The following is a 15669-nucleotide window of genomic DNA, read 5'->3' as shown; positions in this document are numbered from 1 at the left end:
TGGAAAATAAACCTAAACTCATGTTTAGCCATTTAAGCTCCACCTGTGTCCACTTTGCTGTATGTGACTGGCCTGTATTTGTTGCTGTTGCTTCTTTCACACACTAAACTCAGTACTAGAAGTTGAGCAGCAGGCCATGGCCTCTCCTTTCCTCTGAGATTATGTGTGCGGATTGGTTAGCGCGAGATCAATGCAGGTGCTGTTCTGTGCAGGTCTGTTTTTGAGATTATAGACAATTTGTTATTGTTTTCAGAGAGATGTGATAGTCAGGCATATTGTGCTACAGCCAATTCTCTGCCAGTTCATCTCCTGTCCAGTGTTACTCTGCCCTCCAAACAAAACACAGACCCCCTGCCTGGAAACTTCCTGGCTGATAATGAGGTGATAAAGGTTGTGGACCTACAAACAGGGTGAATTCCCTGTTTTCATGTTGCCACCACACACGCAAAACCAACAGATACAGGCATGCACACACCTTGTTGATCTTAGCATTGGTTTGACAGTCCTTGGACCTGGTCGTTCTATCATTGTGTGTGAACAGACTTGTTTTTCCTCTGCTGAACGGGAGTGCATATTTTAACTTGTAACAGAACAATGCTGGACCTGAAGGGTTCATTGTTTCTGCCAGGAGGGCCTGGTGGAGGCGGATAAGCCAAAATAACAGTTTGGGAACATTTTGGACTTAAGACAGATGAAATGAAGAAAGAGCATGGATAATGAGCTGGAAAGAATGAAGAAAGCAAAAGCAGGAAAAGTAATTGGAGATCAGAACGCAAAAAAGTGAGTCAGAAAACACTCAGTTTAGCTCTAAGCATGTTCAACTTTGGACTAGTTAACAGTTTTGGAAAGCAGCCATAAGAATTCAAATGTTTTATGTCTGTCAGCAAAAATATGTTATGTAATATATTACACATATTTTTAGTATCATGAAAAAAGCACCACTAACTAGTAAGTTCATAGTTTATTCAAATGTAAAGCACAAAAATACAAACTTTTCCAATGATATAAAACAGCCAAACAGTATATATCCATCTGAGTCAGAAATATTTACACACGATTACATTCAAAAGGTTTTCTCTGTAGTTATTGCAGCCATATGCTGAAGTGGTAATTCTCAGAGTTTTCAGCTCTAATTTCTTCTGATCAGTAATTGTTCACAGATTGCAGCCACAGGAAAAATAGCTTAATACAATTTATATATAACTTAACGAGGGCTTTTCTACTTCTTAAACGCTGCTTCGTGCTGCTGGTTGCGTTTGTCCAGTGGTCTCAGACGCCCTGCTGTGTGTCACAGCCCAGCACCTCCAGACGCAGAGCGATGTCTTTGATCCAACCCCGTGGGTGGATTCGGATGTAGCGGGCAAACAGCGGAGGCTCAAAAACATTGATGGCTTCTTCGTCAGGGTCGTCATTTCCTTTGAAGATCTTTGGATGAACAGAGGAAGAAAGAAGAGAAGCGGTAAGTAAACAGTTTGACAGATTCATGCAGAATCGGACACATATCTGCACCTGGTTGTGCATGCCGGCACCCAGAGCATTTTATGCCACTAAAACATCAAAATGCTTTAAATGCCAACACATTTTGGTAACCTCCCTGAAGAAATAAATTAAAGAAGCAGTAAGCATGTTAGTCATTGTAGTTTTATGGACTGTTTTATGTAGGTGAAGTCATAGAGGAAGCTGGAGCCCATCCCAGACTGACAGAGGCCTCATTTTACTGCAAAACTAAACACTAAGCCTACCTTTTCTCTCCGGGCTCTCTCGTCTAACACGCTGCTCCAGGAGTGCCCATCAAGACTGCTGGTGACTGAGAACTCCGTCACCATCATTTGGGTCATCAGTGATCGTGCTCCTTGGGTGATGACTCCTGTGATGCGTCTGACTTTCTCCAAGTCAACCTGCAGCCACTCGTGGGGGTTGTTGTTCTGAGGTAAGAGAGATACATGAGGAAACATGGTTAGATATAAAAGAGAGAGAAAAATGATTAAGTGCAAGTACATTGTGAAATTTAGGAAATTATTATAAATGTCTATGTTCGGAAGAAAAAGGTGGATACATTTAGGAAATACATAAATCTTGAGTCACCCATCATTTTAATGTATTTTTCTTGGAAGATGGGGGAGCTGCTAATTAATTAATTAATTAATTAATTAGCAGCGTCCCCTGGCCTACAAAACACTCTGAAAGTCAGTTAACCTGGCCTGTTTACTTGTTCTGCTTCTTGTTTTGTTTTGAAAGACTCACATGTCTTGTTATTTCAGTTTGTCTTCTTTGGCTGAGACACCAGTCTCTGCATTTAATGAGTCAACAGATTGTTGGCAACTGTGCAACTAAATCTGATCTGCCACTTTGTTGTTGAGCTGAAGTGGTTTCAAAACACTTCCACTTTGCAATAGCACGGATGATGGTGTAATATGCAGAAAAAGAGATTTCACCAAATGGCTTAATGTTGGTGCATTGTTACAGCACCACACCTCTTCAATTCTGTAGCAATGGGACTGAAAACACCTGAATTCAAAGATGAAGAGGTGCAACCTAATGCTTCTGTCCATACTGTGTACGGCTGCCTGAATATTCAGTAAAGACTTTGACCTTTTGAATTTACGTTGAGTTCTTACACGGACTGTGGATTGATCCACTGACCTTCTAGTTACTGGACAAACAGCTTGACCTCTTGGGCTGCAGAAACTCAATATTGTGGTGTGTAATTTAATTGACAGATACCCAACAGAAAAAAAGCATGTTGACAGGATCAATACGTCCAGGCAACATACAATATATAGAAGCCCGGATTGAAACCAGGGCTTAAAAAATCTAACTGAATTTTTGTTTTTGCAACATTTAATCCACCGCTATGCTCAACCACTTAAATCAAAAATACACTATCTATCTATCTATCTATCTATCTATCTATCTATCTATCTATCTATCTATCTATCTATCTATCTATCTATCTATCTATCTATCTATCTATCTATCTATCTATCTACATTTGTGATATTATGTGCAAAAATTAATAAATTAAATTAGTAAAAAAAAACTTTTATGACTAAAAGAAATGGATACATGTTTCTGAATGAAGCAGATAAAGCAAAGAAAGCAAAGAGATGTAGAGATGGCCAAAATGAATACCACACTGCTTCCTCTCCCGTATTACCAGGAAGGAGGAAACTCATAAACTAAGAAAATGCTTTTGGCAATGCGATGCATCATTTTCCACTGACATGACTTTGCTGTGCATGGCCAGACCTACACGAGTGCTTATTGTGAAGACTTTTTTATGTACTTTAAATCCTCCATTCGTCATTCAGGAAACATTTTAGCTGTTTACTGCAGGGAAACGGTTGGCATCAGAAGTCTAAACAGAACTTGAAACTCTGTGCTCTTTATATTAAAACCCAGTCTAAAAATCAGATCTCTCATGCTTACAAAGAAAAGCAAAGAAAATGTGTTTTTTTTTCAGTATCCTGTGACATATTTGCAGTATTCCTGTTTAGTCTAACCTTAGCACTCACTTCAGGTACTAGCGGAGCCAATCAGGATGTTAAAAAAAGGAAAATATTATCTAATTCGATCAGATCCTTGAAACCTTTTAAAAAGACTGTTCTAGGTAAAAGGTAGCGCGCAGTGGTTGACCTCAGTCCCAACTGATGTGTGTGACGTTTAATAAGCAGCTCAAGAGTTTTCCACAAGGACAAATCACACCTCTCAAGTTCAGTGCTGCGAAGTGTGAAAATGATAACTTCAGACAGAAGATTGAAAGCTTAATAAATGTCATTATGCAAATTACTGCTCTCTCAGTGGTGAAGCTTCTTGAACAGTATAGCTGAGGCACTGATGGTGCTTGCAAAGCTGATCTGTTAATATTTTTGCTGCTTAGAGTAAAACATTTTTTAATATTTCATTTGTATTCCAAGATTAAATGAGATATAAAACAAACTGTCTGGTTTATGGTATCCTCAGTGGGCAGACATATTTTTTCCCAGACATCAGAGTTAAACAGAACTTATGGTTTGTGTGAACTGCACGTCAGACACACTGTAAATGGTCTCCGCTCCACTAACTGTAACATAATCAATATCCTTTTCTCCTCATGTGTAGTTCTGAAATGCTAAATGAAGGCCAGAGTAACTTCCCTGAAAGCCGCCACTTGTTCTTATTCTTTATGTTTATTAAAAATAAGTCAGTGTACAGTTTTCTACAAATTTTGCATATGTGTAATTATGTGTGTGCATGTTCACCATTGGCCTCCAGGCGTTGGCGCCGCCCTCCTGGTGGAGGCGAGCGAGACTTGGTTTCCAGGTACGGAGAAACGAGGAGTGAGATGAGGAAGCGCTGAAGCTGCCATCAGGAATACTCTTCCTCTGGAGTCCGAGAGGGAGAGAGCAGCCTGGCAACGCACATATATCCCACAGATATGATGTAAGCACTTTCACAGTCTATACAGAACTACATTGAGATCATTCTTGTTATTTTTGGTACAACTCACTGTTGAGATCACAGCCCAGCAGCTCCAGCCGGAGAGCGGGCCTCTGCACAACGCGGTAAGGGTGGATCCTGATGTAACGTGCCACGAATGGCGGGGAGAAGAGGTTCTCTTTTACTTTGGAGCTGTCCAGGTTGCCATGAAAGATCTACAACAGAACCACTTTTTAGATCACACTTGGCAGGACGGCATGTTTTAGCAGAACAACCCAGCACTGAAACAACTGCCGCACATTCTCCATACTTTTCTTTCTTTTCCAGACTTGAAATTTGCTTGAGATGAGTAACCAAGTATTTGGTGTCTTACAGCATTTATTTAAGAATGAAACAATTTAATAAAGCCTCCTTTTTAGTTCATTTACTATTTATCCTTGGCTTTTCATTTCTGTGGTGCTTTGACGCAAAATAGAAGCAACTATGAGGAATTGGAAATAATTTTAGCCGTCGACTCAATCAAATATTAAGTAACAGCTTCACAGCAGCAAGTTTCACTTTTCGCTTGAGCTTCTACTCTTCACTTTAACTTTTGGATTCAGTAGAAAGGAAGGAGGAAGGAGGAAGCGGTTTGTCTTCCTCCAAACATGAAACAGGAAACAGATAGCAGAGCTGCTTTTGCCCTGTGAAATGTTCCATAACACACAATTTCAAACCAGCACACATTAAATGACATCATGCCATATCTGGAACTTCAATAAAAATATAAAAGTGGTCATGTGCTCTCTTTTTTCTGGCGATGTGGGGTTTGCAAATGACATGTGTGGTTTCTAGTTTTGGACTTTTCAAAGCTGCAGTACTAATTTCCAGAAGGGTTAACATTTTAGTGGTGCATGCCACAAAACTGCAGCTGCTGTCCAGTGTAATAATCTTATATTTAGATTTTGTTTTTAAAATCTAGACATGTTTATCGTAACTGGCCTTATTTGTCATTTAAAAAAGCTACAAGTTCCCTTTATAACTGGATTGCTCTGAGTCTTTTTATAATCTTATTGTCATGTTTGTGTGGTGCAATGACAGTCAGGACGCCTGGCTTATTTGAAGTAAAATTTACTTACTTCAAGCCTCATATCAGAAACTGTGGAATTAAATATCACAGGGCAATTTCAACCCTTACTGTAACAGATATTCAGCATGTGGACATACATTGATGTTGCTGGTCTCGTTTCCTCTGTAATTAGTCCAAGTCTCCTGGTCCAGGCTGTAGGAGACAGTGAAGTATGTGATGTAGTGCTCTCTCAGCCTTGACCTCACTCCCTGTGTCTGCACACCATGCATGAGGGTGGGTCTTTGCAGATCAACCTAAAAACACAGACATTGCATTATATTTTCCTGTGCCCTATTTTTGGTTTATATGAGATAACTGATTGATTAAACTGATTTTGACATCATTTTTTAGATCAGTTCAGAACATCATGACTTTACGTAAGTGAAGGAAATAGAGCAGAAACAAAGAAAGCTGCACATCTAACCTGTATCCATGATTGCTTGTTTTTGCCCATCCAGGCATTGATATAACCTGACTGGTCCAGCCTCGCCAGCGCTGGTTCCCAGTAATCTAGACACACGTGAAAACACAGTTATAATCCATCTCGCTGTGGGTAATTTCCGGGCTTTCAGATCTCATAAAGTTTCCTGGTGGCCACCAGAGTGAGTTCTTTTCATTTGTATGTTAAGCCCTTCATCTCCTCTGCGCACACTAAGAGGGATTAAGAGCCTTCTTGGTGTGTTTCCCTGCTGAATTGGACTGAAATAAATAAATATAATAATAACTCTTCCCCTTCTCCTGCTGTCTTACCTATGTGATCTGATGCTGTGATCTGGGAATCTTCAATCTTCCCTGATTTCATCCCCAGCGGCAAAACACATTCTGCATAGCAAAACCAAAAAAATTCCATGCATTACAAGTTTCCACATGCACACAAAAATTACCCATATATTATACAATTTTTAGCATGTTCTGCTGGTACCATCCTTCACCTAAAAACTCAGTCAATACTATTTACAGCAGCATTACTTGGTCAGAGTACATTGCACGTACTTGGGTCATAGACCAGTAGTTTAGCCCTCATGCCAGCCAGCTGATAATCTCCAATAGTGCATTCCACCAGCCAAGTGCCGACCGTGGGTGGTCTCATCTCCACCGTGCCAAATACACCTAGAGGAGGGAGGAATAAATTGGCGAGCAATGCAATACATGAAAAAAGTGTGTTTCATTGCAGGAAAAGCAAACAAAAACGTGTTTAACCCCAACTGGTAAAAAAAGAAAATCTGTTATTTCAGTGGAAGCATCTGTTCATGTGTCATCATATGATGAAGAGCAGTAGAGTCTGGGAGAGTGGAAAAATAAGTATATGAATATGCATATGTATTTACCAGGGAAGAGGTTGTAGACGCCCATACGGTGTTCCTGCTTAGCATGAATAGTGAAAGGCAAACCATGGAAGTGCACAGCATGGATCTCTGTGTCGCTTCCTACGTTCAAAAGGTGCCACCTGACTCGCTGGTACTGGGCTAACAGCAAACCAGGAAGAGTCTCTGCCACATAGCCGTTTATTGCTGAGGATAAACATTGGCATTACTTATTAGAGTGATTACAGCCTAGGCAGGCAGATTTTACATCAGAAATCAATGTGTTAATCTTTACCTGCAAACTTATTGCTGGTGTGGTACCAGGGATCCTCAGCATTGACTTGACAAGGTGGGGCACAGTGTCGCTTCAGGTTCTCCTCCAGGTACCAGCTTTTAGTTTCATCAAAGGTGTGGAAGAGCAGGGAAAACGCCTGGATGCCTGGCTGCGTGTTCTCATTGGGCCGGAGGGTACCAGGCTTACAGATCACAAGTGGACCGATCAGACCTGAGTGAAGGTCCTTCTCCTAGAATATAAAAAAGAATTGTGAATTTTCTCCTACTCAGGTGAATAGTGTTAATGTTGGACATTTTAGTTCCTATCTTAAGATAGGAACAGGGCACAAATGAAGACTTTGCAGACCTTGTCCACAGTGGAGTAATAGGCCCCAGTCTTGCAGTCAAATTCAGAGTCAGTCGGTCCTTGTTTCTTGGTTACTCTCCAGTTATAAGTTCGGGCTTCACCAGGAGGAACGGGCTCTCCTGGCACCCCGGGCGGAGCAGAGGGGGAGCTTGTTTGGGCAGTGCTGGCCCCCTGGCTTCGGTCATAGACTCCGTGAAGGTGAAAGGAGAACGGTCTGGATGCGCTGTTCTTAAAGGTCACCTGGGATTAGACATAGTGAGAAGATGGGTTTAATTAACTAATTAATTGATGACCATTGTTCACATTTATTTCCATATTTCAGCACCAAGTTAGATATCTGCCGAGTCTTGAGGAAACAGTCATTGTTTTACTTTGGTTTGGGTACAGTAGCACTCACAGTAAGGAGATCATTAATCTCAGTTGTGATGACAGGTCCCATGATTCCCAAGTGCTCCTGAAGCTCCCCTCTGTCTTCAGGTAGCAGGAAGTCTTTATCCTTGTAGGCTCGAAACACCACCTTCTTATAATCTGGCAGGAACTTCCTGATCCCTCGACGTATCTCACTAAAAGGAGGGATTGAGTCGAAACTGCCGTTTACACAAATTATATTAAAGATGTATTTTTTTTGGTTTTCAGGTGACATTAGGATTTCACATTTTAATGGGGGAAGTTGGTTGCATAAACACTGGGTGGGCTTTCAAACAGTTTCCTGTCCTCTCTCAGTCTTCAGCTGACCTATTCTTATTACACAAACTTGAGAAAGAAGTCAAAAAGGCCAGAAAACAACAGGAAAAATAAAGGCATAGTGCCACAAATGTTTGACAGTTTCCTAGAATTTCTGCAAGGAAACTTAATTCTTACCCGTTTTCAAAGACCTGTTGTGGTTTTCTGATGCCGTAGTTCCAGATGATCTCCTCTGCAGCAATGTAGTAGTGCCGAGGTCTGACTCCTCCAGAGCGCACGTTTATGTAATCTGCACCAACTGTATCTAATGTGTCATTTGCCTAAAAAACAATTTGAATTTATGTAGTGAGACTCGTGCTATTTAATGTCCTTTACAAATGTGCGTGAGACATACATCCCGGTACCTCATAACTGTAGTCATCATACTCAAAGGACAGATCAATCGTTGTGTTTGCAGCAGTGTAGTTGACTTCCACATCAGGCAGATCATGTATGAGTCGCTCTGGCTTGATGCGAATGTGGTTTTGCGGTACTAAGTTTTTATCCATATCTGCTGAATTTTGTAACTCTGCAGCTGAGACCTTGGTGCTCAACAGGGGTTCCCGGTCCAGTATGATCTCGTTGCTCTCTTCAAGTTCTACCACTGTGTCATTCTTCTCGCTTTGCATTTCTCTGCTTTCCTCAGCTTTTGCCTTGGCATCGATGTCAGTCATGTTTTCCACAACTTCTCCAACAATCTCCATTGTAATTTCTTCATCCATTAAATCTTCAGAGCTTATGTCTTCATCTGTCTCATTTCTGTTTGCCTGCCTTCTCTGTCTCTGTCTTTCTCCATGCTCTGTCTGATTCTCAGAAGCTGCCCTCTCTCCATCTCTGTCTAATTCTTTCAAGACATCCAGTGGGATTTCACTCTCAGAGGGAGCTTTCCCCCCTTTCAGCGATGCTATGTTCACTTTCCTCAGGCGGCATCTCGGTCCAGTTCCTTCAGTTTGAGCAGTGGTGTTAAGTGACTGAGTACTGTTTTGAGCCCGGGCTTTCTTGCACACTCGAACCAACACTGTGTGATTTTCAGGTCTCAAACCTCTTGGCAGGAAGTCTATTTTATCAATATAGTCAGAGAGATCGTCATCCCTGTCTCCATTCCCGCAGGGACGAACGGTGTAGTGGATGCTCATCCCGCGGTTCTTGAGGCTGCTGTCAAAGGCACTGATCTCCCACTCACCTACAAGAGGGGAAAAGTGTGTGTGCGATACAAAGTAAAACATCCACTTTGCACACAAGCCAAACAACCTTTGTGTGTCCTGTATAACTGCCTTGATACGCATTGTTAAAAAAGCAGCGCTCTCCAGATTGTTACATCCCTGATTACAGTGTCTTTACTGTGTCTGTGTCACTTAGGGGTGGAAATAGGGTACCAGAGTCACACAACAATAAAAAACCAAGACTCCAGAGTTGCCTAAAGTTTGAATCCACCCACCAAACAATATTTAACAAATGAATTTGTTCCTGCAATTACAACAGCTGACTCTCTCTGCAGATGTTGGCCTATGACCTTACCAATAAGCTCCGTCTCCATGGGAAGAGTTATAGCAGTCATGGGAAATAGGGTGAGGACAGACTGGTAGAGGCCTTGGTACTGAAACATGTTTCCAGTGAAGTAGACGGAGAGGAAGTCACTCTGGGTGCCCACACTGGCAACGTGCCAGAAGGTCACATCAGTCTGACACATCACAAACTGACGCCTGCTGAACATGATGCCATTTACACCTGAAAGGAATTAAGCAAATCAAATGATTTATTTTTCAACTTCTGATGATTATTTTATATTTTGTGTTCAAAAGTGGCTTTCATTTCAGTAACAACCACCGAAAAGAAGTAAACGTAACTCACTGTAAATGACATTTGAGTTGTAGAAGTCGGGCTCCGTGGTGTTGAAGGACTTTTGAGTGGACTTCCGCATGTTTTCATCAAAGTACCAACTCCTGTTCTCATCAAATATGGCGAATATCAAGCTGAACTTCTTATCTGGTCCCAACTGCATGCAAAAACAGGATTCAGCAAAACACAGAGCAAGCTGCAATGTTACGTCAGTGCACATTAACGGTTGTGGCTGCAGCTTGAAAACATTAACATTCTCCTAACCAGTCGTCCTCTGAAATCGATGGCGTCATACTTGCAGATGAGCAGGGTGCCCACCAGCCCAGAGGCCAAGTCCCTCTCTGGGGAGACAGTGCTTTGATACAGCTGGGTCAAACACGTGGGGTCTCCTTCCAAGGGCCCATCATCTGTTGTTAGCCTCCAAATGTAGCCAAACGTCTTGTTGGGGGGCACACCCATTGAGTGCAGGTCACTCTCTGCAGCTGTTTGGTTAGATTTGAAAAGACTTTGTGAATGAAATCATTAGGCGTTAATAAAGATAATCAATCAGATGTTAGAGTCTGTCATTTTGGTGACAGGGACTAATCAAAAACAGTCACATTTAACTTGTCAATTTTAAAGGTGCTGTGTTTAAAACTGTCATTTATTTCTTGACTTTATCTGTGTGCTTTTCGGATCAGTAATCTGCTACTGCAGGGATTATATTTACAGATTAAAAGTGGGGAAATTACCTTAAACAGTGTGAGAAACCTTAAAAATGCTACCTCGCAATGACTAAAATTAACTTTTCGATGTCTGACAAAACCACTCAAAACTGAGAGACAATAATTTTGTCTCTTTAGCTTACCATTTGTGGATCTTTGCAGTGGAAAGATCTTGGTAAGGCCGTTGGGGTAGATGTTGAAAGGGCGACTGGCCAGGTTCTTAAAGGTGATCTGCAAAATATTAAAGCCATTCAAAGGTAGGTTCACCTCTCAGTCTGGTGTGATTCTGATAGTTTTTGCTTAAATTTAAGGATGCAAAACTCTGAAATGTTATTCACTCACATGGAACTGATCATTGACTTTTCCTTTCAGAATCGGGCCGAGGAGTGGGCTGTCAGGGTCTTTCCGCTGAGTGAAAGATCCATCTGTGTATTCCACATACACGACCTTTTTATACTGGTAGCTGAGGTGGTGTGAAGCTGAAGGCAAATATCTGGACTGGAACTCACTGATGAAGCAAAGAGAAAACAAACATTGAGTTAAACAAGTGTCGCTCTGTTTTTCTTCTGCTATTCTGCTATGATTCCTCTCAGTACCTGTCAGAGGGTTTGAGATGAGGAGCGTAGTTCCAGGTGACCTCTTCAGCAGCAATATAATGCACCCAGGTTTTGGACTCCTGTCCTCTGAGGCTTCTGACTTGCAGTTGTGTATTCTTTGGTTTAACGTTGATCACGTTGAACAAATCGCCATCGTCGAAGTTCTCGTCGCTGTAGTCCTCCTCGTGTTTGACTTGACGCCGGTTGGGCGCTGGAGGAGTAACGACCTCGGGGCATTTTTTCTCCACTGTGAACAATGCGTTCATGCCATCTGGGGCAAGCAGACGTGCACAATGAAAATAAAGACTCGCAAAACAACAAAATGAATAAAATGTTCTGGTTCCGGAATCTTGGTCTTTCTTACCATGGCGGTGAGCATGTATTTTGCAGCTGATTAGAAAGCTGCCGATGGTGTGAGGTCTCATTTCTGCGGTGATAAAGCTCATGGGGGTTACCTCCACGGTGACTTTACGATGGTTCAATATCTGAAGAAAAAAAAGCAAACAAAGGCAGTGTAGTGCACATTTAAGATCGCGTTTAAAAATCTAACATCACCTAACTCTTAGAAAGAAAACACGTATCCCAAAATGCTTTGCTGTGACAAACACGGTTTAATGAGCTTTATTATATATCTGTTGCACTGTTTCTGAAGCCAAACTGAGTGTAGTGTTGTATAGAAAAGTAATAAGCAATAATAAGGAAGCAGCACATATTCCTTAATCTAAGTGTATTCTTATTACATATACATGTTCCTGCCCTTCCAGAATGAAACATTAGATTACCGTCAAAGAATGATCCTGAAACTGAATGGAGTGGATTTCTGGAGCTGTGCTCATGCCTATCAGATGCCAGAACACAGGATTTCGGCCCTGACACATTGTCAACCCTACACACAAAAACACAGAAACAGAGAGAGTGGGTAAGGCAGAATAAAATGCGACCAAATTCCTGTGACGACCAAATACAAAGCAGCCACTGATAAGCTGTGCCCGCACAGTGTTAGCGGCAATTAACATTACAGCATGACTTTCTCGCTGTAATGTTAAGTGATTTCTGTTCTGAGTCGGGCTCTTTGATTACCAGGTAACGTTGAGTTAACAAAGCCATTGATGGTGTGGTATTCCTTCTTGCCGTTGCTCCTTTTGAACTTCTCTCTGCTCACCCTCTCTCCAACCTCTCCATACCAGCTTTTGGTCTCATCAAACACTGCAAAAAAAAGGACGAACGCCGGATATCTCCTCTCCTCGTCTTCTGTGAAGGCACCTGAAGGAAGACAGGCATAATTCACACGATGCAGGATGCGATAAAAGGATCCCATCGAGTACATTTCCACAATTCCTTACACTTCTTTGAAATTCTCTTTCCAGTCCACTGCTTTTATCTCCATGCAGTGCTATCATAACTATACCTCTAATTGAAACATAACAGAGTCAGAGTAGTTAAAGCTAGATGATGCTCTGATTAAGACGGCCTTATTTCTTTCTTTTTATGTTTTTGATTTTTGATAGTATGTGTTTATGGAAAATACCAACAGAAAGATGAATCAGTAGCATTCTTACTTGCTTTACAGATAAGCAGAGCACCAATGAGTCCTGAGTTAAGGTCTCTGACTGTATCGACTCGTGATGTGTATGAGTAGGTGAGGCAATCGGGGTCGCTGGTGGTGGGGCCGTCTTTAGGGCTGATGTCCCACACATACTCATAGTATCCTCCAGGAGAGACGGCATCATCTTCCTTCTCCTGGCCTGCTGTGGAGTCATCATACCCAGCTCCTGGAAAGAAACCACATGTAATCACTTTGTGACTCATCTGTACCCTTCAAGCAGTAGAAAGAATTGAAAGCAGAAAATACACTCTCTAGCCACTTTGTCTTAAAACTCTAATCAGCCAATCCCATGACAGTAAATCAGCGCATCATTTAGGCATGTAGATAGGTAGTCAAGATGATGTGCTAAAGTTCGTCTTGGGCCAGAACCATGTCACAAAACTCAAATAATCTCAACTGGTTCATTGGACACAACATTGAGTCTGCTGTACTCAAAATGCTTCCAAAGTCACCAAATATCCAATAGAGCGGATGTGGTGGAACGGGAGATTCACATCGTGGATGTGCCACCGACAAATCTGCAGTAACTGTGTGATGCTATCAAGTCAATGTGGACTAAAATCTCTGAGGAATGTTTCCAGCACCTTACTGAGTCTGTGACATGTTGAATGAAGCCAATTCTGAAGACACAAAGAGGTTCTAACCCATTACTAGCGAGGTGTAGCTAATAGAGTGGTTGATGAGTGGCGGCTTGTGGTGACGCTGAAGTGATTGGATCTGCTTCATCAAATCCCGTTCCTGGACATGGCAGAAGCTGCTTTTCAGATTAGGATAAGCGCAGTTATAGGAATCTATCCTTTGGTGGTAAGACATGAACTGCTTACAGAAACTGACTGCATTAGATCCATGGCAGCATTAATCTGTAGGGGGGTTATTAACACTAAGAACCTTCTTAAGTCAGTGATATTCAGCTATATCCTTGACGGTTGGGTAGTGTTGAAGATGAAAGAAGTTTAAAGACTGACTGTTTGGCTCTCACAGGCAGTGCAATATCTGCACACGCAAGATAATGAAAACCGTTTCTCTTGGTAATTTCTAAGGAATGAGGTGGCAACTGTTATTTCCTGAGTTCTGTATAACTTAGGAAACCGTTTTCATGATCAAACCATTAATAAGCCTTAACAAGCAGTTTTTTTGGGTACATTTTGATTCGGATAACATATTTTCAGACTCAAGCAAAACCGGAAAAGTGTTGATCTCAGCCAAAGTAGTACTGGAAAGCAAGGATCTGGGCTTTTCTTTTTTTGTGAATGAACGTTATGTTTAAACAGACATGAGTCAGAAAGCTGAGTCAAGTTCTTGCTAGCTGCTTGGTGAGGAAGAACAGAATCCTACTGAGTAAGGTTCACCTTGTGAGTAAGTTTATGAGTGAAAGCAAGACAAATTCTTTCCATTCTGTTACTCCAACCTTCAGATTGTTTCCAGTAGGTGATCCCCACAGGGCTGATACTGTAGGGCTGAGAGGCTAGGTTTTTGAAGTGGACCACCACCGTTTCACCAGCCTGTGTGACGATCACAGGGCCTTGAATCCCTGCAAGAAAATTACATCTTTTTTTTTTTTTTAAGAATTCAAACAATTCAGGCAAAAAAAAGTTGAATTTGTTTCTTTTCTTTTTTTTTCAAACCACTCAGAAAAATTGTCTGACTGTCCTTGGATGTTAATATAACATTCAAAAAATGTGGTATGATACAAGCACTTATGGATTTTTTTTTATTGATTATTGAAAATATGTACAAGGAGACTTACCTGTCCATGCTGGTCTTGGCTTGGGAACAGTGTATGTAGAGTCCGTATACTCCCTATAAATTGCTTTGATGTATTTTTGCGGAATGTCCTTGGATGTCCTTCTTAAAGATAAAAACACGCATAAAATTATGAAGAGAAACTTATGAGAAAACTGACTTAAAATATCCTTATTAGCTCTTCCTTAATAAAACTGCATTTAATTTACTTCTAGTAATTCAAAAGTAATTTAAAGAAACAAAACAAAAAAATTACATAAAGAAAAGCTAAAAACATAAGAGCAAAACTAACCTAACTGACTGGACACAGATTTTTCTGAAGCTAAGTCTTCTTCTTCATTTGGAAACATAATCATCACAATTATTTACCAACCGAACAGACTGCTCGTGATTTCATTTGTCTAAATCAGACTTATATTTAAGAAAGAGTTTACCTTTGTTCAGTTGTTGGGTGAGGCTCGTAGTCCCAGCCGATTTCTACAGCTGCTATATAATACTCTCTTACAGTAGCACCTGGCTGCTGCGCTTGCTCGATGGAGGAGCAGAGGAGAGGCAGCAGAAGCGCGAGTGTCGCTCTCATCGCTGCGTGCGCACTTGTCGGCTCCATGGCGTCCCGGGTCGAACACTGCCACGGCTCTGGTGCGCCTTCCGTGGGCTGAGATATTTAAAGGGAGGAGGGCGGAGAGGGGCCAAGTCACTGAGAGGTTCAAGCACGCGGGGGATCTGTGGTGGCTGGGGAGTGTGTGAGTGAGATTGCGCGCTCTGCTGTGGTAACATTACATGACAGTGTTCCAGGAAAGAGATTTATCTAACTTTGCTACACCATGTGGCGCCCAGAGTCAGAAAGTTACCCCGAGTCACACATTCTTAAATACTTGTAATTAAGGAGCTTTATTCATACACACACTCACTCGTACATTCAGCAACAGTTTTCCATGTTGGAAACATTATTGATAAATAATTATGAAACACAAGCCAAATATCCCA

At 41.5% G+C, this 15669-nt stretch overlaps 1 protein-coding gene across 2 annotated transcripts; it reads right to left on the bottom strand.

Moving 5' to 3' along the window:
• Positions 1–954: 954 nt before the first annotated feature.
• f8 (coagulation factor VIII, procoagulant component) lies at positions 955–15340 on the bottom strand. 2 transcript variants are annotated; one of them, XM_085426359.1, is made up of 27 exons: positions 15117–15340; positions 14687–14787; positions 14348–14470; positions 12893–13105; positions 12414–12596; positions 12116–12219; positions 11698–11818; positions 11334–11604; positions 11080–11245; positions 10881–10968; positions 10298–10515; positions 10046–10190; positions 9713–9922; positions 8560–9377; positions 8333–8475; positions 7869–8034; positions 7472–7711; positions 7127–7355; positions 6856–7038; positions 6521–6637; positions 6278–6349; positions 5952–6037; positions 5626–5781; positions 4490–4634; positions 4242–4390; positions 1743–1925; positions 955–1425 (listed from the first exon to the last, which is right to left on the bottom strand). In XM_085426359.1, exons 1-27 carry the CDS (start codon positions 15287–15289, stop codon positions 1270–1272), a joined length of 4959 nt encoding a protein of 1652 aa, XP_085282485.1. In that variant the 5' UTR covers positions 15290–15340; the 3' UTR covers positions 955–1269. The 2 variants fall into 2 exon arrangements, with proteins under 2 accessions (XP_085282485.1, XP_085282494.1); XM_085426368.1 differs by having other exon boundaries at positions 14687–14784.
• Between the last annotated feature and the right edge of the window lie 329 nt (positions 15341–15669).

This window comes from Rhamphochromis longiceps, linkage group LG2 (genome assembly GCF_057381845.1).
Source record: "Rhamphochromis longiceps isolate RC_006_pf linkage group LG2, R_longiceps_female_GT1.1, whole genome shotgun sequence".
Lineage (NCBI taxonomy): Eukaryota > Metazoa > Chordata > Actinopteri > Cichliformes > Cichlidae > Rhamphochromis > Rhamphochromis longiceps.
The sequence above is the reverse complement of the archived record's forward strand: the minus strand, read 5'-3'. Positions and strand labels throughout refer to the sequence as shown.

What these genes read in the sequence shown, in the direction of transcription:
- f8 (XM_085426359.1), bottom strand. Translation starts at nt 15,289, where the DNA reads ATGGAGCCGACAAGTGCGCACGCAGCGATGAGAGCGACACTCGCGCTT. An exon ending in CAACAGGTCTTTGAAAACGG is followed by an intron (nt 8,035 to 8,332) that starts GTAAGAATTAAG and finishes CCCTCCTTTTAG; the next exon opens with TGAGATACGTCGAGGGATCA. An exon ending in CACAGCATCAGATCACATAG is followed by an intron (nt 6,038 to 6,277) that starts GTAAGACAGCAG and finishes ACGTGTGTCTAG; the next exon opens with ATTACTGGGAACCAGCGCTG.